At 34.5% G+C, this 22,236-nt stretch overlaps 3 protein-coding genes across 3 annotated transcripts; 1 reads left to right on the top strand and 2 right to left on the bottom strand.

Annotated features, from left to right (window-relative positions):
* Positions 1-994: 994 nt before the first annotated feature.
* Positions 995-5,491, bottom strand: LOC127879455 (enkurin-like). Its single transcript, XM_052426303.1, has 4 exons — positions 5,313-5,491; positions 3,172-3,317; positions 2,736-2,965; positions 995-1,913 (listed from the first exon to the last, which is right to left on the bottom strand). Exons 1-4 carry the CDS (start codon positions 5,378-5,380, stop codon positions 1,596-1,598), a joined length of 762 nt encoding a protein of 253 aa, XP_052282263.1. The 5' UTR covers positions 5,381-5,491; the 3' UTR covers positions 995-1,595.
* Positions 5,492-7,970: 2,479 nt separating this feature from the next.
* On the bottom strand, positions 7,971-15,236 carry LOC127880166 (ADP-ribosylation factor-like protein 15). Its single transcript, XM_052427400.1, has 5 exons — positions 15,078-15,236; positions 14,046-14,190; positions 13,078-13,137; positions 11,996-12,204; positions 7,971-10,769 (listed from the first exon to the last, which is right to left on the bottom strand). The coding sequence occupies exons 1-5, from the start codon at positions 15,129-15,131 to the stop codon at positions 10,614-10,616; spliced, it is 624 nt and encodes a 207-aa protein (XP_052283360.1). The 5' UTR covers positions 15,132-15,236; the 3' UTR covers positions 7,971-10,613.
* LOC127880168 (NADH dehydrogenase [ubiquinone] iron-sulfur protein 4, mitochondrial-like) lies at positions 15,231-21,954 on the top strand. Its single transcript, XM_052427401.1, has 5 exons — positions 15,231-15,346; positions 16,626-16,719; positions 16,925-17,100; positions 18,897-18,970; positions 21,649-21,954. The coding sequence occupies exons 1-5, from the start codon at positions 15,285-15,287 to the stop codon at positions 21,750-21,752; spliced, it is 510 nt and encodes a 169-aa protein (XP_052283361.1). The 5' UTR covers positions 15,231-15,284; the 3' UTR covers positions 21,753-21,954.
* Positions 21,955-22,236: the final 282 nt, after the last annotated feature.

Genomic DNA, 22,236 nt, shown 5'->3' with positions numbered 1-22,236 from the left:
AATTTACCGATTGGCTTGATACTTCACATGGGTATTGGCCTTGGACAGTAGATGACCCCAATTGAAATTGGGGTCACTAGTTCAAAGCCCTGTTTTGGGGGCATATGTCTCCGACCGCGAAACTCTTGTTTTAAACTGGCGTATAAAAAGAATTATCATATGTATCTTGCTTGTGTTGAGTGTATTTTAAAGCACATATGTCATTAATATAAAAAAGTTTTATGTTGCAAGAAGCACAACAAACACACAACAAACAAACTGCTGTGTTTATGTAACTATGTGTTATTTTAACACTATTGTATGTGGTTTTCATCATCAGAATTTAGTATGTATATTGTACCATTCAGTTTAAGCAATCAGTATTGAATAATTTATACATTTTAAAATAAATAATTTGCTAACGCTTAAATCTGTGAAAACAGTATCTTTATGCATGAGCGTAAAGTGTCGTCCAAGATTCGCCTGTGCAGTCTGCACACTGTTGTAAAACAGTCACAATACATTTACTGCATTACTATTATAATATAAAAGCAATCTTCAAGAGATGATTTTTTCACAGTTTAGAGGGAACCTTCAGTTTTAAATTCAAATTTTGCTGCAAAATATTCATAAGGCTTTGCAGACAATACCAAAAGAAGTTCCTCAAATTCCTTGATAGTCTAAGACTTATTTTTGCCTAGGCCTTTCTGTTAGAAAAAACAAACTGCTTAACTGATAAGTGGTTTGATTTTATATACAGAAAACACTGTGTTTTGAATAGAATAATTGTAATTTGATATAACATAATTGATTTTAAAGTTTAATTTACGTACAACTAAAGTTATTTTTTTTAGATGTGTGAATACAAACAAAGGTATTTCATTAATTTGCAATGTATAATAAATTAGAGTATATCATTATCATTTGATGCTAATGGTTGTTTCACATATATTGTAAATGTTATCATTTTTACACAATTCACTTGCTTGATTTAATATCAAATACAACAAAGACATTTTCCTTGTGTTTTCATATATTTTTGAAAATATAGATCTATTTCAATACATAAGTCTATAAATATTCACAAACTGAATTAATAAAGAATAGAAGGAACTGAATTTTAACAAGTTGTTTATACACTATTGTTACAGTGGCAACTGTTCATGTGATTTTTTGATAAAGAATTATTAAAAAGCAACTATGCAAAGTGCTTTTAGAATGATTGGATTCTTATTTCACCATGAACTGTCTACCTTTTTAATAGACTCGTGACAATTAGACTTGCTGAAAGTTCCTATTATATTTTGTTTACATCTTTTACTGAGTGGAATAATATTAACAAATACGTTGTTTTCTGTTCAATAGCAAAAAACACCAGAAAAACAATATGACATGTTAGATTACTGTCCTACAATTCATCGAGAACATACTCAGATAATTGAAATAAAAAACAAAACTAAAAATGAAAGCTATATACAGTATTTATGAAATCAAATAACACTTTACTGACTGTTTTCACAGTGTTGATTATCAGAAACTTTCTTGGTAACAAAGCAATATAATATTTTTTACTGGTATTAATAATTTTCAGTTATTTCATCAGAGATTCAAGAGCCTTAGTTAGCAATATATATCACTTTGTGCCTTTCAATGGTTTCAATGTCCCTTTCCAACTGCTTCATTTCGGCTTCCATTCGCTCTTTTCTGTTCTTCTTGGGCGCCGTATCGGTCACCACTGACAGACCTTGATACTGATCATGAATCTCCTCCCAGTTTTTCTTGAGCCCGTTCAAGATTGACTGCCTCTCGGAGTCTGAAATCTGCTGCATGGCCCCACGTCTGAAATGCTCTGCCACGTAGGCATTGTATTCCTCCTGAGCTTTCTGCATTTCTTCCTTTCTTCTAACCAAATACTTGGGTGCTGATCCATATTCCTTGAAAAAAAAAATGAAAAAATACTTACACTTTGGTTACACTCAATTAAAAAACAAGAAACCGTCGGAGACGGGTGATGCTCCCCAAAGATTTTTTTGTCACAATATTGCACTATATATTCAGATAAAAGGAAACATCTTGAGGGGCATAACTTTGGACAAAATAATACGATGGATGGTTTAGCAACTTAAAAATTTCAAAGGGCCATAACTCTTTAAATAAATCATTTAACCAGAACCCACAAATAGCATGCGCATCTCCTCAAGGTAGTTAAGCTTCCCATAAAGCTTCATTGAATTCCAGTCAGTAGTTGGGGGGACAAGAATTGCACTATATGTACAGTTTATAGAATTTTAAGGGGCCATAACTCTGTGAAAAATCATCCGACCATAACCGGCTGATAATAAGCACATCTCCTGTTGGTAGTGAAGCTTCCCATAAAGTTCATTGAATTTCGGTCATTAATTGCTGAGAAATAGCCCGGACAAAAATTGTGCACGGACGGACACACAGACAGATAAAGCGGCGACTATATGCTCCCCCCAAAAATTTTGGGGGAGCATAAAAACTGACTGCTTTGTTATATAATAACAAAGTTTATGAGGGCATGTTTCAGCTAATTAAATTATCATAAGATTGAAATATGCTACTACAGCAATGTAAATGTTAAGATAAAAACAGTTTGTTCTCTTGAAAAATAGAAATATGTGAATTCAATATGTTTGTCTCAAATTGTTTCAGTTTAATTGGTATCTTTAATTAGTAAATAGCTGATATTCATTAGTGAATGAGAGATACAGTTTGGGCACTAAGAAATGTACCTTTTTGTGAATGAAGACTGGTTCAAGCCCAGATGGTTCTAGATAGTTTTTGTCACCCTTTCGTGTATCCACATAGATTTTCTCGGGTTTTTTAGGTACTGATGTTATGTTTTGCACAGCATTTGTGGTGAGAAAGTTCTTTGTAGTCTTAAGGCCCATCAGTGGAGGGTCCTCCTTCTCTGGTACTTTGGGTCTTCGTCTTTCTTCATCGGGGTAATGAAACTCGTTTTCTGTAATAAGAAGCACAAACATCTTGAAAAGTGTTTTTTAAATCACAACATTGAATTGAAATATATTCAGTTTTTCTAAAGCTGCATGGTAACACAAATCCTGGTTGAATAACTAATTGTGTTTATTGGCAGATAAGAATGATTATAAAATATCCTTCAAAACAGCACAGACATTTTTCCCTAATAATAAATTTGACAATACTTACTGTTAGGTAGAACTGGTTCCTTGGAATGCTTCTTCAGAAAGTTGTCTGTTGTTGGAACTGGAACTTTAGCTTGGCCCATGGTTCGATGGTCAGCTTTGTTTGATACATATTCAGTCTTTACAGGCTCCTTGAACTTTGATATGTACCTGAAATTACAAAAATAATATTGTAAACTGTAATACAATTTTTAAGTGAAAAGCCCCAGTACAGTTTGTTGCGGCACTGTGATGAAGGGTTTTATGTATTCACTTTTTTGGGTGCAACACGAGGCCAGGGAGTTTATAGCCAGATTCCATTAAGCCAAGATGCGTGTTTAATACTGACCCAATGCTCTGACCTTCTAACTTATATTTAAGGTTAGTCTTTGCAAATTTTAATTATTACTTAAATGGCCAGAAGGACAATTTGATTAAAGGGCACCAGAAAACAGTGATTTAAAAGGACCGCCCAACAGATTGGTAAATTGACAAAATTTAAAAAAAGTTGTTTCAGATTCGGAAATTTTCGTTTTTGTAATGATATTTTTGCGGAAATAGTAATACTGACCATTTACCATGCTCTTAAATATCCATTATATGCATCTTTTGATGATTTGAAAACCTGAAAATTATCAAGCGTTGTGCGACGCAAATCTATTGAATAGTTTGGAAAGTTCTGTTGGTGTAGTTATATTTTGGGAAATTACGAGTATTGCTTACAGAGGTAAAAAATACATCCGCTCTAAGCATGAGCATGGATGGTCAAGTGGTTTGGCAGTAGACTTATTACTCCAGTACACCAGGGTTCAGTGGTTTGAGCCCTGTTGAGGGTTACTTTTTTCCCTTTTTTTAAATTGTATTCTTGTTTTTTTACTGGAGATTTTTAGGTCAAATGTTTAAATTTATCAATATAAAGCATTTAATGACATGCTTCAATACATGCCAAAATCTGTTGGACAGCCCCTTTAAATTATACACATTATTAAACTGTTCACCTTCCTATCTGAGTTCTTGGAAAAGAGGGAGAAAATTATCAGCATCAATACAACATTTTGTTGCATTGTGAATCACAAAGATACCCTTATCAGGACTTATAAATTATTTTAACAAGTTCATGTGATTTGTTAAGTTTAATTTATTTACTTGACAGTGGCCATCTGTATAGGCATCTGGATTAATAGAAAGTTTAACAGGGATATTTGAGCTTTTTATAAGCTCTTGGAGATTTACATGCAGAATTGTATGCCCCATCCTCCACATATTGGTATTATTTAGTGTTGTAAAAACCAAACACTTGGTATTTAGAGTGCCATGCCAGAGCTCATGAGGTTGTTAGTTTGGGCCCTGCACCTATGCACTTTTCGTCCAAAGTAACATAAAATGTGTCAGACATTAGTAACAGGAATGCTTGGAGAACATTCAAATAAATTACAGATAAGCACATAAAGAAATACACAAAATAACATTCTCAGTGAATTTGTTTTCGAACCCTTCATTTGTTTACATTTTGATACGCATACGCGCCCAGGCATTTCAGCACCATTTTTTGTGTATAAGTAATTTGTTTACGCCGACTCGCATGTAGCGGCAAATCAACAAAAATGCGTCAAAAACCTGTAGACTAAGTAGATTAATCATAAAAAGCATACAAATCGTAGTATTCCTTAATTCTTTTTACATATGTAATGATTTTCATAAAAAAAACTTATAAAAACATGGTCTTATTTTCTGATCTCAACTTTGCTTGACAATTTACACAAATAGGCTGCTTAATAAGTCACATGACCATGGTCAAATCATGGGGCAAATTAACTTTTAATGGTGTACACTGAAGGGTTCAAAAGCAGGTACTCGTTCTTTTGGCGGCATTGAAAATTTTACATGATATGGTGGTGCTGGAAACTTGCAAAAAATCTGTTATCAAAAGAGGATTAACATAACATTTTAAGACAAATTAAGTTGCCAGCCATGTAGAAACAAGATATTTATCAAAAAGATTTCCAATTAATATATTTCAATCTTAATCGTCACTATATTTGAAGTGTAAAAAATTAAGAGGTTCGAAAGATGGTTTGTCAATGATACTCGATGATCACACTCGGTGAATACAATTAAACTTAAAGATCATTGAAAATGGAAGCGTTCAATAATTCACAAAATTACCTCGGCTGTTTTTGTGCCTTAACCTCTTCTTGTGGGATGAGGTTATAAATGCTTCCAACCTCCGTCATGTTTGCAGCTTGTTGACGTCCAATAGACGGTTTTGATAGACGATTTATATCCCACTATCAAACACGAAAGGTAAACAAAGCAACGGTATCCAGGAAGTACGTAAGCGGTGTAAAGATATATTTTTGTGACGGTTACAAAGAACTATATTCTAAATCGATCCGATCGGCAACTTGGCGTCGTAAGTCCTTAGGCTAGAAAGTGATAACATAGCTAAGTTTAAACCTATTTATTTTAGCTCGATTGTATCGAAAGCTTGCGGCTTATTGAAACGCTCTCGATTCCATTTCCTGGGTAAAACAGTATTTGGCGTCTAAAGAAAGCTACCATGCACGGCGGGGATCAAACCAGTGACCTACCGGTCGCTAAGTGTACACCATATCCACTACGCCACGACGACCTTTTAATTATTATACCCATTTAAAATCTATTTTTACGTTTTAAAATCAATTATTATAGATGAATATCATCGAGCAGCGGAAGGCTGGACATCAAAGATATACTCAACAAACGGGCATTTGAGCTGATATCCTGTTCGCGTGTAACTTGATATATATGTATCATACTAGTATCCAGTGTTGGCATTTGGAAAAACAATCCTAGTATTTGAGGGGTGGGGGGTAATTATACCACAAATATTAGATTTAATTAGTCATTGAATCTGGTTCATCACACTGCCTCCACAGTGAACACCTTGGGGGAACCATGATAGGTCCGTATAATGTTGGGCTGCTATTTAAGAATCATAAAGATTCGCCTATTATTATATTTGCAATGTGTGCACTATCTATGACAAAATATATTTATTTAATAATAATCACCAAATTAAATCAGTAAATTTATAATTTAAATATGTCAGAAGAGATAATCTTTACATTTTGTACATTTTCACAGGATGTTAAAACACTTAGCTGTGTACCGAAGACAACGTATATTCGTAATTAATAATGAAGGCTGAACATATGCTGAATCTTTATGAAGTGCGGTAACAGCAGGGACCAATACAAGCTAAAATAGGTCCCTGGTAACATTTACAAAATTTGGTATCTGCCAAATTGGTATTACAACAAGTACACATGTCGGCCCACGTTTTTGTTAACTTTTGTTTATTAAACCCGAGTTACCGGTATTCGCACTTTACACAGGATATGCAATTATAGGAATCAAAATAAATTCGCATAATTTATTTAAACAGGGGGACCTATATAATTTGTGTGTATATGTCCATGATATAAAAAAAACTAACCGAAAACGATCCCATTCAAACGAGGATACAAAAATACGGTCGTCCTCTAACTATTGAGATCGGTCGGGTTAGTTGAGACAAACCACTTTTTGGGAAGATATGGTATTAATTCGCACAAATTGTCGCAACTGATTCCGAAAGTGTATAAATAATTCTAACACGGCACGTGCCAAATTTTTATATAAACAAAGAACTTCCGGCTGTGGGTTATTCGACAACAAACGATGGGCGTATTTATGAAAGAACTTCACATAAAATAGAACACAAGAAAAATAAGATACATAGTATTAATCTTGAGTAAAAAACGTTTTAGAATCGAAATAATTCGTGAACGTTATAGTCAGATGCCTGGTTTCAAATCACTCGTGCTTCCCACTCGTGATTTAATCCTTACGCATCTAAACTTCCGGCCGTGGGTTATTCGACAACAAACTATAACGTACACGAATTATTTCTCAAGTACATTATAGGTGGTATAACCTTACATATGTGTTTATGGTAGTGCGTTTGTTGTAGAGACAAATAAAGTTTCATGAAATAATGGGACGAAAAGGAGTTTGTCACGTGAAGCAAAGACATCTAAGCGTGAAGTAGGAACGGATTGGTTGTGGTCTTCTGTAATTGGAGGTGTGAATAACATTTGGTTTAAATTTTTATATAAGTATAACAAACTTCCATATTACAAAGTAGAACAATTCAATACATCGCCAAGAAACATGATCTGATTGTAATCCGTCAATTGATTGCTTGATTTGTGTTCCAGACAGAACCAGTGGTTAAAGAAACACTTGCACTGATAAACCTGCTTACTCAGATAAATTGACTGAAAACTGTTGAATCGGGTGAAACAATCTTCATGCCGAACATTTGATAATTCTTACACGTACCTATGTTTCGATTCCTTCATGCACAACATTCATAATGTGATTTGTAATACTTGCAAGTGCATGTATGGTGCAATCTGCTCTGTTCTTAGGACGTTCTTCACTAACTCACAGATCTATCTGTGTATTTATAGATCTTTGACTTACTTTAAAAAAATGTAACGACATCATACAACAGCTGTCCCAAAACAGCTTGATTATTTTCCCGTTTCAACGGTGTACTTTTTTAACTGTCAAGTCACCTCTTATAATGACCACACAGACATATTTAAAATTCATTATCTCATGTAAATTTAAAGCTGAACATTTATACATTCAAACAAGGAATGTAACCATGCTAAATACAAGCTTTTCGTCATTTACCAATGAATTGACTAGAATTTAAACGTCCAGAAGGATTACGCAAATCAAATTCCCATAATGTGCTCAGTTTTAAATAAAAAACAACAACAACAGCACAAATACCAAAATTCTCAAATATTTATTCCATAAATTATTCCTTATCAACTGTTAAAATGTAATTGGTCTGCACAATAGCATATAAAACATAAAATCATCAACAAACTTGTAAAACATGGTTCATAACTTAAGTTGGTTTCATAGTCATACCCCCACTATAGGTATTAACAAGGACGGTATACTGGAAATGCAGAGAAAGTTTGTCCATGTGTCTGTCTCTTAAAAAATGCCCAGAAGCATTCTGGTACATTTTTAATTTAACATCGTTCAACATTCATGTTATTGACCATTTTTCATGTTTGTACTTTAATTTTATCTGGAACATATCCGGAAAACTAAAACTGCTATCAACTTGAAACTTGTGTACGTATTGCCCATTTAGGAGATATTACATTCACAAGAGCCTTAACTCGTGCTTCCATATGTTAAGAGTTAGTGCCCTTGATTAGTTTTTCTATGCACATGCATAAAGCCTGGTTTTCCCAGAGAGTGGCTCAAATAACATCATACATAAACACCAACATTTAAAAAGCAAATTGTTATACAGAGTCAGTAACCATATATGCTGCCTAAATTACTGATGCATTTGATTTATCCCACATACATGTATATATACATTACCAGTAGTTTAATACTTGAAATTATTAATTGTTACACTTCTCATATTTAATGAATTCAAGTTAACTGGAAACATGTTAGTAATCCAGATGTACAGCCTTCAGGTATATGCATACTTATAAAGACAGAAGCATATAAATAATGTAAAAATAATTAAGTTTTATGTCAAAAAGTAAATGTTATTTCATGTACATGTATATACACACTTGAGATTATTAAATGGAGTCTTTGCAAAACAATTGCAAAGTAACCACATAATGAAGTTACAATGAGACATGAGAAAGTAAACAAATATCACAGACAACATCAATGAAAACTCATAAAAGTTAAAATGATTTTGTGAAGTTATGCAAGATTTTATGAACTTGGTATTTACAAGTAGTTATAAGAGAAATTTTGTTTATGAATATGTAAGCCATAAACATTATATATTTTTGTTCAAACTGAAATATTCGTGTAAAGAATGGCATAACAAAACATTAAGGCACTTGATGCTTTAAGATATATTATGCTGCAATCTGTGTCTTTGAAAGACATGTTTAATATTAAACTTTTTAATCAAAGTTTTAACACTTCAACTCTTGGTAAAGTTTCTTTTATGCATTCTCTTTTGAATATGGACCAACAGCAATTGTTTCATGAAATGGAAATGAAAAGCTTGTGATATGTCTTCTCAAAAAGCTTCCTGGTGCAAATTTATTGAGAGATTGTCCAAAAAGAAATTCTTAAGTGAGAAAAAAACAGCACAAAGATTGATAAACTCAATAAAGATTCCATGTAAAACATACATCAAGTATAAATGCAAATAAACACAGGTACTTTAATCACACAATGTTTACAATCAAGCTGTAGTTGATTAAGATGGAATGATTTTGAACCATATATAAAACAACTATACATGAGCCATGTCATTCAAAAGTGGGTCTTATGCCATATGCTGTGAATGTAGCTCCAGAAAAGCCTGCGCAGTCACCCAATCTGGTCAGGAGAAATGCTGTCTGGTGAAAAGTCATGAAAGGTATGTTGGTCTCATTAGCAGAAGCATAGCACCTGAACAGACTGCTGACATGCACACATATAGTGTTACACACATTTTCAAATAATATGGCTCAAATTATTTTGTATACACATATAGGAGCTGCTCTTAACCCTTTACCACTTAGAAACGTATATTTTGACGCGTTTGTAGTCCCTTAGAAAGTTAAATTTAATTAAAGACCCTTCTTACTAGATTCAAGTTTTAAAGGTTTCATTTCCAACCTTTAGATACTGAGGAGCAGCAAACAGCATACAATCTGAACAGACTGTGAGTTTGTCGCAGGCTGTTCTGGTTTTAATCTGGTTGCAAAAGCCATTTTCACTTTGCTTCTTATGTGGGTAGGGATAATACCAATGGGCATTCAGTAACCTCAAGAGTAAACTATATGTCCTAAGATTTCAATAAAGCAGATTTAAAAATAATTAATAAAATATTTAAACATTTTTATGCGTAGGTATGATAAGGAATTACATGACTTGTACAAAAAAGAGAACAAGATATAAGTAACAGTTAGTTAATTGGTTTAAAGCATCAATAATACAATTTTAAATGGACGGCACTTAAATACAAAATTTAAAACATATATAATATCTATATCTTCCGCATCTACAGTAAACTGAAACACAACAACAAGTTACATGCAAATCCAATAACACATGGATATGCAATTTCAAATGGTTCTTGATTTTGATAACTTATCTTACGGTAAACTTATATTGGACTTTTTATTATAAAGAAATAAAAAGCCCTGTCCAAACATAATTGTGAATAGTTGCACAATTTACAAACATCAAAAACAAGCTCCACCCTTAAAATCCTGAATGCTTCTAATGTCAGTCAACACAAATCAACAGCACAAAACAGTACAATCCAAAACATCAACAAATTCCAACGATGACTGCACATTTTCTCTGCATCGAAATGCAACATCAACAGGCAACTGGTATTTCAACTGGTATGTCTGGTCCCACCTCCCTGATACAGTTCTGCTATATCTTGTCAAACTCCCCAGCCCCCCTCTGTGAGGACATGAGAAGCTTGTTGAACCTTTTAAAGCCCTCCATTATGCTGTCTCTATTGGCCAGAGAGCAAGCCTGAATCAGCCAGGGCCTAGACAAGGTCTCCAACTCCAGGATATCACGAATCTGCAATTAACGATATTTATAAGCAATTAAATTTATTAACCCTTTACCACTTAAATAAGTATTTTCAGGCATTTGTGATCCTTCTAAAAGTTACATTTATTTAAAGACATTTCTTACTAGATTCAAGATTTAAAGGCTTCATTTTAAGCTCTTAGATACTGATGAGCAGCAAACGGCATAAAACCTGAACAGACTGCGAGTTATTCGCAGGCTGTTCTGGTTTTATGCTGTTTGCACAAGCCATTTACACTTTGCTTCTGAGTGGGAAAGGGTTAAAGGTTAAATCTGAGCCTCACTCTTACATATGGGGTTACCGGTAAATGCATGTGCTGAAAGTGTCGTCCCAAATTAGCCTGTGACTATTTTCCGTACCCGGGGTACATTCAAGTATACTTAAGAGTACGTGGGGTACATTTAAGTAGTACCTGAGCCAACAATGACCAATCCAGCGCTACTATGGGACTACACTTTAAGCATTAAGCTAACATTTCCCAGATTTAGGTTCTTATATCAAAGACTACTATTGACATCATTGTAAGTCTTATAAATATTAGTTGTACTCACTATGTTGTTTTTCACCTGATAATTGACAAGTTGCCAAGCTCAAAAAAGGAAAGTACATGTAATGATGGCAAGGACCTTGTCTTATGAACCTTCTTAATTTTTGAGCTCACCTCAGAAGATGAAATCTGAGTTTCTACTCACCTGACTAATCGCAGTCTCAAATTTCAACAATAACAATTTAAACACAGTCACCCTTAATCTCAGGGTTGAGTCTGACTCAAAACTAAATAAATGTTCTGCGAACAAAAACATTTAGCATCATGATCAAACTTATCTAAAAAATTGAGGAAAACTCAAAGTTGAGTCATGATATTGTTTGTGATACTTAGACATGAACATATCTGGTAAAACTTCATGAATACTCTAATGTCTCAGTTGTATTTGACAATATTCAATCTAAATATGACATCCACAATAAACCAAGTACACATCTAAATGAGTCTTGCTCTGTGAAAAGGGGGTTTAATGCATGTGCATATTGTCGTCCAAGATAAGCCTGTGCAGTCCGCAAAGGCTAATCAGGGACGACACTTATCGCCTAAACTGAATTTTCGTCAAGAAGATTCTTCCATTGAACAAAATTACAATGTCCTCCCTGATAAGCCTTTGCGGACTGCTTAATCCCCCTTTTCTCAGAGGGCGTCTCAAATATAACTGTATACCTCTTGTTCTTTCCTGGCATTTGCCTTATCCTGGAAGTTAGCAAGTACCAGCAATGGCAGGCCGTCCAGGTCTGGATCATCTAGGGCATCTTCAAACTGATTACGGCACTTCTCCATCGAAACATCATCCGCAGAACTGTCCACCACAAATATCACACCCTGAGCGCCAGAATAGTATCTGTTCCAGTAAGGCCGCACATTGTCACCACCTGAGTTTTATAAAAAGTGTGAAGTGACCCATAGCATCACTTAGTAGAAGTTAACCCTTTGCATGCTGGGAAATTTGTCTTCTGCTAAACTGTTGTCTGCTGAATTTCTAAAATTACCATTTTCTTTGATTTTTTTTTTGAAGGATACTATCAGAATAGCAAACAGTTTGGATCCTGATGAGACGCCACGTTCTGCGGCATCTCATCTGGATCCAAACTGTTTGCAAAGGCCTTTAAAATTCGGTTCCAGCGCTTAAAGGGTTAAATAGAGGTATGAACATTTTGAGTACTGCTGTAAGTAGGATACTTCAGAAGACAAAGTAAACAAAGTAAGGATACAGAATGAACAGCTGATTTTAAAATTACAATTTCATTACATCTGAGTTTTATGAATAGTATGATGTCACAAATAGCAAGGCTAACTTGAATTGTAACAGTGGTACACAAATAATGATTTTAAGTATTGATCTTACTGCTTTAAGTAGGATACTTCAGAAGAAAAATTAATAAAACAGAATGAACAGCTGCTGATTGTAAAATGCCATTTCCATTAATCCAGAACACAGGTTTTGGTATAAATGTATGATATTCCCCTATGAAGTCAAAAAAACGGACATGGGCCGTGCTCTGTGAAAAGGGGGTTTAATGCAAGTGCGTAATGTGTCTTCCCAAATTAGCCTGTGCAGTCTGCACAGGCAAATCAGGTATGTTACCATACTTTCCACCTAAACTAGATTTTCACTAAGAAGAGACTTCCTTTAAACAGAAAATACCACTAATCAGGGATGACACTTTAGGCACATGCATTAAACCCCTTTTTCACAGAACACAACCCATGATATGTATGTGGATAAAGATTGATAATCTCCTTACCTCCAAGCTCTTTGACATCCACGAAACAGTTATCAAACATCAATGCCTTGATACTAAAGCCTGAAAGTATATGATTCCATAATTATATGAAACATGTTAATTCTGTAACTTTTAATTATAAATGTTTATGTAAATGAGGGCAAAATTCATGTGTGTGTGTAAAAGTATAATGGTATCATTAACAACAGTTAATTAAGCACATCTTTTTAGTTACATATGAATACCAATACAAAACAATCTGCTTTTCCAACAATGAATGAGGAAAAGATAAAAAGGCTAAGTGCAAACAGCATTATAACCAGAACAGCCTGCGAGTAACTCACATTCTGTTCAGTTGTTATGATATTTGCTGCTCATCAGTATCTAAGGGTTTAAAACAAAGTCTTTAAAACTTGAATCTAGTAAGAAAGGTCTTAAATTAAATTTAAGTTTATATGCGACTAAAAAGCGCGTCAAAATACATATCTTAGTGGTAAAAGTTTAAATTGTTATTGATAACAGTACACAATAGCTTTCGATTTCTCACACGAGTATTATTACTGGCAGTAATGAACATTTCAGTAAACCCAATCAAGTGAAACAATTGTATATTGTACATGGTTATTAACGCTTATGTAACGGTTCACAAGTTTTATGTAAAAACTTAAGTTTCATATGTAAAAGGATTAACACAAACAAATAAGATTCTGATAAAATATGAATGTGATATAAAATGTCAGAAAATTTTGATTTTTTTATAGGCAAAAATCTAGATGTCTAAAAAAGGCAACAAAAATAACTTTTGGGATAACATGAGTGTGTATGAAAATTTAGGCTGTCCAAAAATAACAGTTATTATGGTATGAACTGCTTTTTATCCAAAATCCTTAAAACTGCTTTTGCAAACAGCTGTATTATGTAGTTTTTCTGGCCATCTAATCATTTATAAGGCAAATGCAAAGAAATTAACACAGGCACATGATACATGCCTACTGTTGGAGGAATATCATCTGCAGCCTCTCCACTAACTGTGGCCAGCAGGGAACTCTTCCCTGAGCCTCCCATACCCAGGCCTATCACGGTGAAGGAGGGTTTGGCTGGAGGTGGTCCACCACAACATAGCCGCCTGAACAGCTGGAAACAAACAGGCACAATTACTTTTCAAAAGTCTCAAACCATAAACTTTAAATGTAACTAGGAATTTAGTGACTGACTGAAATTGTGTTATACCATTTTGGTGCTATCAAAGCATTATATGAAAAAAGAAAACGTAAATATAAGGCATGAAATATATAACAAACACAAATTTTTAAAATAAATTATTATGTAAGAATAGCATTGAGCAGTGGAAGGCTGGGCCTTAAACATAAAGATATTCTCAACAAACGGGAATTTGAGTTGATATCGGATGACAGTCTGCAGGTTACTTGATGTACTTTTGTATTATATACAGTGTTTGGATTTGGAAAAAACTTTTTAGCTCTTAAGGGGGGAATTAGACCACATTCAATAAATATAATTAGTCAAATGTATCTAGTTCATCAAACAGTCTCTGCGTTTAACACTTTACCACTATGTATTTAGACATGTTTGTAGTCCCTTAGAAAGTTAAATTTAATTAAAAACCTGTCTTAATAGATTCAAGTTTTAAAGGCTTCATTTCCAACCCTTAGATACGGATGAGCAGCAAACAACATAAAATCAGAACAGCCTGTTTACAGGCATTACTAGCTATCTTCATGATCCTTTTCATGGAGTCTGTACTTTACAAATTACAGAAATATGTTACTATAAGAAATATAATAAATGAAATGAGTGAACACAAAGCCATAGTTCTTTTTTAATGGTTTGAGCATTTTTGCGTACATACCCAGAGCCCTAGAGAGTCAATAGCTGGGAGTTAGATTATTGCAACTTCCCAAAGCCACAATGATTATATTGATTATTAATAATATCATTTCACATTTGAGTCTTTCGTCTTTTAGTAATTTTCTGAAATGAACAAGTTATTTAGTAGTTACCGAATAAACTCCCATACGAAAAACCGCAAAAATTAACTGAATATTTTCACACATTTTTCCGGATGCTGTCAAGACGCAATAAATGTAAACATACACAATTTTAAATGAAGAACTGAAACAAAACTTGTTTGGACAAAAATTACAAGCGGAAATGCAAAAATGGCTACAAAACACTAATGTTGTAGTGTCCTGTAACCAGAAAACAAAATGGCGACCGTTTGTCGTCTACTCAGAAATAAATGCAATTTCCTGTCCAAAAATGTTATGAGGTATCACTTGATTGTTTTGTTTACTACTTATTTAAAAAGTAAATATTCTTCGGACCCTTTCTATTTTATTTCACGGCATGCAATTTCTTTTTAACTCAGTTTTACCATAAAATATATGAGCAAGAAGTTGAAGGACATTTCATTTTATGGTGGACGAACCAGTTATCAAACACCTAAGAAATTACGTTAAAATTGAAACACTTAAAATAACAAAAATATTTAGTTTAACAAATGACTAACAGTTCAATCATTTAGTAACTTATCTGTAAAGTTGTCCAGCAAATATCCTTCAAGAATTCCCAACAATGAATCCCTGGTTATTGTCACTTCTAGCAGGCGAAACAAAATTGCGGCCGATGTAAACATGACCTATTACAGTACAGTTCATAAATACTACTCCAGTATATACAAAGTCACATGACAATCACATGACCTGGACTCTGCAAAAAAATCTGCGTCTGCTGCAATCAAAATTGCAAACGGAAATATGCATTTTGGTGTGTAAATGCACGTTTTTATAAATGCGTTAAAAAAGTAATAGCAAAAAACACTTAAAACCATGTAAATAACAATAAATGCATTCCTTTAACCTGTTTTTAGCGCATTTGTTTCAAACTAAGTAGGCAAGTAGGTCATGGACTTCATGAACGACCATTTGTTTTTCAATGTGACCTCATGCGCACTTTTGCGCATGCGCATGCAGAACCTAAACAAAACGTCAGATAATAGGTGCTGTTCGATAACAGGTACTTACACGATAAAGAGACATGTAGCATTCAATGGGACATATTTGGCATTTTTCACCATTATGCCATTCGGTAAAAACTGTCGTAATTTTTTATAACAAGGAGCCAACTTGTATACTACTATGTGTTTGAAAGCTGCAATTATTTTTAATATACGTATAAGACCACAACAGACTTGTATTTGCTGGCATACAAATCACATTTCACTTTTTGTTTTGATTTTCATTGTAAGGGCACAATGTTGACTTACACATCAATTAATAACGTCATTTCAAGATGCGAAAGTCTTTGAAGTTGAACCTTGGACTTTCCCAAAAGAAATGACAGGTCGTTTCTTATTTCTGAAACTGGCAGCCCTTGTGTCTGATAAAAATTCATTTGTTAAATTGGTTGTTTTGGTACCAAATGTTAATGCACCTGTCGGAAAAATGTACTGTTTTCAATTTTATTTGCTAAAAAATCATGACACTTTACAATAAAATAGAATGATTTGTAGCCAACCAGTCAAATGCTCTTTTGTTCATCTTTTTCAGAGCAATGTCAAATGAAACACGAGTTATAGACCCTCATGAAGAAAAAATAGTTGAAAGTCACACAGAAAGAGACACCATTATTGTTGACAGAAATGTAAGGTTTTTTTTGTTAACCGTTTTAGAACAAAATTGTTAGTTATTTATAAGTCTTTATTTTTAATATTATTAAAGACCACAGGTTATATTATTTTGTCAAGAAAATATTAAAACTAAGGTTAAAATCCTAATGGTTAGATTCCATAAATCATTTATATTGGAACTTGTACATAACTTTATGCAAGTTATTTACTAAATTTAAGGAAGTATTAGCCTCAATCACTGGTGTACCCGAGGAGCATATTAAAACTAGGCGAGTGAGAATCTACATGCCTGCCAGGAACTCGATGCAGAGCGGCTCCTTTGGTCTGAACAGGTGGAGAATGGACTTTGACACGAGGGAACGCTGGGAGAACCCTCTCATGGGTTGGCAGTCAAGGTATGCTTCCTTCCATCTTGAAATTGAGCCCGCTCTGGGAAAACAGGGCTTAATGGATGTGTGTTAAATGTCTTCCAAGACTAGTCTGTGCAGTCCGCACAGGCTAATCACTGACGACATTCTCTGTTTTCATTATTTTTTTGTTCAGGAAGTCTCTTAAAGAAATTCCAGTTTAGGCTGAAGGTGTTGTTTCTGATTAGTCTCTGCAGATTGCACCTCCGACTCTGGGACGCCATTATAGGCAGATGTATTAAGCCCCGTTTACTTAAACTTCAGCTCAAATAGACCCTTTCCTTAGAAAGGCAATTTCAGAGCTTATGGCTATGAACATCTATTTTTATTCCCCCGTATCAAATGATCGGGGGTATATTGATTTTGGCCTGTTTGTCTGTTATTGTCTGTCATTGTATGTGTCACAAACTTTAACCTTGGTCATAACTTTTGCAATATTGAAAATAGCAACTTCATATTTGGCATGCATGTGTATCTCTTGGAGCTGCACATTTTGAGTGGTGAAAGGTCAAATATATGGCTTCAAAGCTGTGCAGTAGGGGGCATTGTGTTTCACAAACACAGCTCTTGTTGAAAACTGACTCTCCTGTTCTATAATAATTATTTGTTGTGTAATTGTTTTTATTAAACCACATTGCCCAGACAAAAATCTACTTTTGAAAGCTCTTCAAATTGATAATTTTACGCCTCTACAGAAAGAGATGCTTAAAATATTGCACTTGTCTGTCCGACAGTCTGTACACGTTGAAGCTTGTGTTTTGAACTCCTCTTTAGCTACTTGGTGGATCATGCTTAAACTTTCACAGTTGATCATGTGTAAATTGAAATAAGAAAAGAATTAAGGCTGCAACGTTTTTCTGCAGGATAATGACCTTTGTGTGTTTTCCATTATCTGCTACAATGGTCATATCTGGCTCAAACTTTTACAGTTTAATGTGCAGATCTTCCTTAAGAAAGGAATTTTGGCTTAGACAAGTTTAGGCAGAATAAGGCCCTCGGTTTTTTATTGGTTCACTATATAGTAACAATTTTGGCGGAATTATGACCTTGTGCCTTTTTGTCTACTGTTGAACATATAAAGGATTTGTAACAAAATAAAAAAAGGCATAATAATTTTTATGCTTCCCAGAAGGGTATTTAGCAGTCACACTCCATCTGCCCTTCTGTTTTTCCTCAACGCTTTGAGATATTTACCTGATTTTGGAAATGAGTCTACCTTCCTGAGTAACAGATCAAGTTTGAGTTTTGTCCGGTCCATTGATTTTTTTGCGAAATAATGGGCCTTGCAAATTTTCTTTACAATAACAGTTTTCCGGACTTTTTGATAAACACTTGCAGATATTTACATATATTTTTTGCCTGTGAGTCTATCTACATGATTTACAGATCAAGTTTGACTGTCCATATGACCAATTGATTTTTGATGAAGTTACTGGCCTTGGACTTAGAGGAATTTCTTAAAAATGATACTTATCTGGATTTTTTCCCCCAAAACTCTTTGAGATATTTACCTGATTTTTAGTATGTGAGTCTACCTGCATGAGTTACAGATCAAGTTTCAGTTTCGTTCTGGTCAATTGATTTGTGTCGAAGTTATGGGCCTCAAACTTTTTTTTCTACCATAACAGTTTTGGGTAGTAAGTCTACCTACTTGACCTACAGATCATGTTCAAGTTTTGTTCCGGTCAATTGATCTTTGACAGAGTTACAGGCCTCGGACTTAACAGTTTTATCCAACAGAAAACTTTTTTTTCCTCACACTTTCAATAATATATGTGTTTCAGTGGTGACCCACTCTCCAACATGCATCTGGAGTTCAAAAACAGAGAGGACGCTGTAGACTTTTGTGAGAGAAATGGTAAGCTGACCAGGTTTTTATGCCCCCAGTAGGGTGGCATATAGCAGTTCAACTGTCTGTCCGTCTGTCTGTCAGTCAGTCAGTACGTCCGTCCGAAAACTTTAACATTGGCCATAACTTTTGTAATATTGAAGATAGCAACTTGATATTTGGCATGCATGTGTATTTCATGTAGCTGCATATTTTGAGTGGTGAAAGGTCAACGTTATCCTTCATGGTTGAAATAATCCAAGGGAAGTAACATGCTTTAATTACTATTTATCATTTGGCAGGTACAGATCACAAGGGAAGTAATAATATTTATTATATCCCTTTAAAAAATATTACTTCCCTTGTAAAAAAATTCTGTACCTGCCAAATGACAAATAAAATAAAGCAAAGCGGCGCAGTAGGGGGCATAGTGTTTCTGACAAACACATCTCTTGTTGTTTCAGTTAAAGTAAATCTTTAGTTCAGTTTATTCAATCTTGACAGTGGCATGTGCTTTTAATTTAACAATTCAGTATTTGTATGTCATCAGGGTTGTCATTATTAACCGATTGCCGATCGAATTCATCGGTTAAAATCGCCAGAAAATCGGTTGTTTTTCCTGAATCTTAAAAATTGCTATCAGATGTTTTGATCACGCAAACCGACAATAATTGACGAGGAATAACCGTAGTATAGTAGAGCAACGCCCATTTAGTCATTTCATTAACTCCGCCTAAGAGCTACTGTTTTCAATGAATCTCTCAGCAAGTGGCCAATATTGACTTTTCCAGCTGTCAATCAAATTCTTCTTGGTAAGCACGTCAACCAATCAGCGCTCAGGCAGCCGAATACACGCCGACCCCACATGAAATTGTATCAAATAGCTGTACATTTCACAGATTATTACTGACCGTATCTCAACGAATGAAGCACTGTAGAGCGTAATTAACTAAATTTTTTAGTTAGAGAAAAGGTTTCCACATATTAAAAAATGCTCTTCAATTTTCTACCAAAATAAAAGATATTAGCGACCTCTGCGTTACGAAGTTGTTATTCAGCATCTAAATATTAAAGTCCACTCTTTCCCCGAGGAAGAATGACGTGATGTTATACATGAAGTCTAATTTTGGCATGATTTTCATCTGTGCATGAAAAACACGATAAATGTGTCTCTGTTGCTAGAATTTTCTTAATTTTCCGTGAATAATGAAATCTGGAAATGATTACGGATAACACATTAAATTATACGCATTTGAAAATACGTCAATTAAATAATGCATTTTGTTATACAAATGGGCATAACACATAATGTAATGAGTAGGTAAATAACGTGTTTTGAGATTGCCAAACTATGCATAAGTATAGGTCAACATGCATGAATGACCTGACAAGTTATATCACGATCCGGAATGAAAAGTACTTGGTTTAATTTAAAGAAAGAGGCGTTTTTATTCTCAGAATTTCACTTTTCGCAAACTTTTCTGAAAGGAGGTACATGTAACAGTTAAGATTGAGTCGTCGATTTGTTGTAATTACTAAATATAAACGGTTTTCAATGCTCTCAAATCGCGTCGCGTGATTCACGCATGTTAAATGGGAATTCCCAAATCCCACAATTCAATTTGTATATGCACTTGCGTTAAATGGCGGATGACATTCATTGTCAATATTTGCCGTAATTTGGTTTTGAAAAAAAGAAATCGTAATTATACTGGATTATCGAGTAATGGATTGAATTGGAACATGCAAAGATCTATCAATATAATATGTTTATATGTATATACATTGTACAGTATACTAAACATGTGAAAATCTTTAAATTTTCTATTCTTTTTAGACCTCATTTTAACTTTTTATGCTGTGAGAATAGCAGTATTTTGTCCCTAAAATGTCTAGAATTCGTTTTCGGTCGGGGGGCTTTGCCCCTGGCCTCCCTACCAGGGCCTTGCCCTGGACCTACAAGGGGGCATAGGCGGCCCCCTTGACCCCCGGCTGAATTGGTTACTTTTCCAAAATAATCCTTTGTTTACAATCATAATGACAACCCTGTGTCATTAATTGTAATTTAACAACCAGGCCTATTTAGTTAAGTGCAATGTTCACTTTAATATTATCGCTTGTTGCTTATATCACATGTACACCTGTGAATGACAACTGAATGTATAGGGACATAATAGATCTATATTTTATCTATGGTACAACAATGTTTAGTTTTATAATAAGCTATTTTCTCTTGACATTGATACATTTGTTTGGAACGACCATGCTTCGTTCCTTATTATATAATATTGTGCATGACCAAATGTTATTATCCTATAGTTTTAACTTAGAATTTTACATCTGCTGTCATAGTGCATGAGTCTTGCTTTAGGAAAACAGGACTTTATGCATGTGCATTAAGTGTTGTGCCAGATTAGCCTGTGCAGTCTGCACATGCTTATTAGGGATGACACTCTCTGCTTAATCTGAATTTTTGTTTTGAAGAGCTTTCCTTTAAACACAATATTCTATTACATCGGATAGTGTCTCTCTTGATTAGCCTGTGGGGACTGGACAGGCTAATTTAGGACAACACATTACGCACATGGATTTTCTCATAGCAAGGCTCATATTAGGTCATGTGTCATCAGGGCAGGGAACGATTTGTCTCTTTTAAAGAAAACCATAGTTTCCTGCTGGAGGCACACTGTTCAATCTTGCTCTTGCAGGTTGGGAGTGCTATGTGGATGAACCCATCAAGACGACAATAAAACCCAAGTCCTACGGGGCAAACTTCAGCTGGAACAAGAAGACAAGAGTGTCCACCAAGTAGACTGAAGCCTCTACAACAATAAATGACTAAAATATAGTTTGAATATTAAAAAACAACAACGTTTGTTGCATTGCTGCTGTTTTTAATCGGTTTCAATTAGTATGATTGTGGTTATTTCTGATGATATTTGTCAAGAATATCAATGGTAATATTCTAAAATGATATTCTACATTGTGAATTTTGAATACAAGTGAACTGTAAAGACTTGTGTTTGTGATAATTGATTTGATATTAGCAGGGATGATATACTGGCAGAATGTGAGCTTCCTTCTAGGAAAACTGGGGTTAAACAAAGTGGCGTCCCAGATTAGCCTGTGCAGTCCACACAGGCTAATCAGCCAATTACACTTTCCACTTTTATGATTTTAATGCCCCCTTTCGAAGAAAAGGGGGTATATAGTTTTTGCACTGTCCGTCAGTCTGTCACACTTTTCGTGTCCGCTCTCTAGTTCAAATAGTTTTCATCCGATCTTTACAAAACTTG

The sequence above is a fragment of the Dreissena polymorpha genome, chromosome 4 (genome assembly GCF_020536995.1).
Source record: "Dreissena polymorpha isolate Duluth1 chromosome 4, UMN_Dpol_1.0, whole genome shotgun sequence".
In the NCBI taxonomy this organism is placed as follows: Eukaryota; Metazoa; Mollusca; class Bivalvia; order Myida; family Dreissenidae; genus Dreissena; species Dreissena polymorpha.
The sequence above is the reverse complement of the archived record's forward strand: the minus strand, read 5'-3'. Positions and strand labels throughout refer to the sequence as shown.

Bases quoted from the DNA above. Each gene is read 5' to 3' on its own strand.
- LOC127879455 (XM_052426303.1), bottom strand. From the start codon at position 5,380: ATGACGGAGGTTGGAAGCATTTATAACCTCATCCCACAAGAAGAGGTT. The intron at 2,966-3,171 runs GTAAGTATTGTC...TTCTTATTACAG, and splicing joins GGAACCAGTTCTACCTAACA to AAAACGAGTTTCATTACCCC. The intron at 1,914-2,735 runs GTACATTTCTTA...TTTTTTTTCAAG, and splicing joins CAGTCTTCATTCACAAAAAG to GAATATGGATCAGCACCCAA.
- LOC127880166 (XM_052427400.1), bottom strand. From the start codon at position 15,131: ATGTGTGAAAATATTCAGTTAATTTTTGCGGTTTTTCGTATGGGAGTT. The intron at 14,191-15,077 runs GTAACTACTAAA...GTTTGTTTCCAG, and splicing joins TTCGTATGGGAGTTTATTCG to CTGTTCAGGCGGCTATGTTG. The intron at 10,770-11,995 runs GTATACAGTTAT...CGTTAATTGCAG, and splicing joins ATGCCAGGAAAGAACAAGAG to ATTCGTGATATCCTGGAGTT.
- LOC127880168 (XM_052427401.1), top strand. From the start codon at position 15,285: ATGGCGACCGTTTGTCGTCTACTCAGAAATAAATGCAATTTCCTGTCC. The intron at 17,101-18,896 runs GTATGCTTCCTT...TATGTGTTTCAG, and splicing joins CTCATGGGTTGGCAGTCAAG to TGGTGACCCACTCTCCAACA. The intron at 18,971-21,648 runs GTAAGCTGACCA...TTGCTCTTGCAG, and splicing joins AGACTTTTGTGAGAGAAATG to GTTGGGAGTGCTATGTGGAT.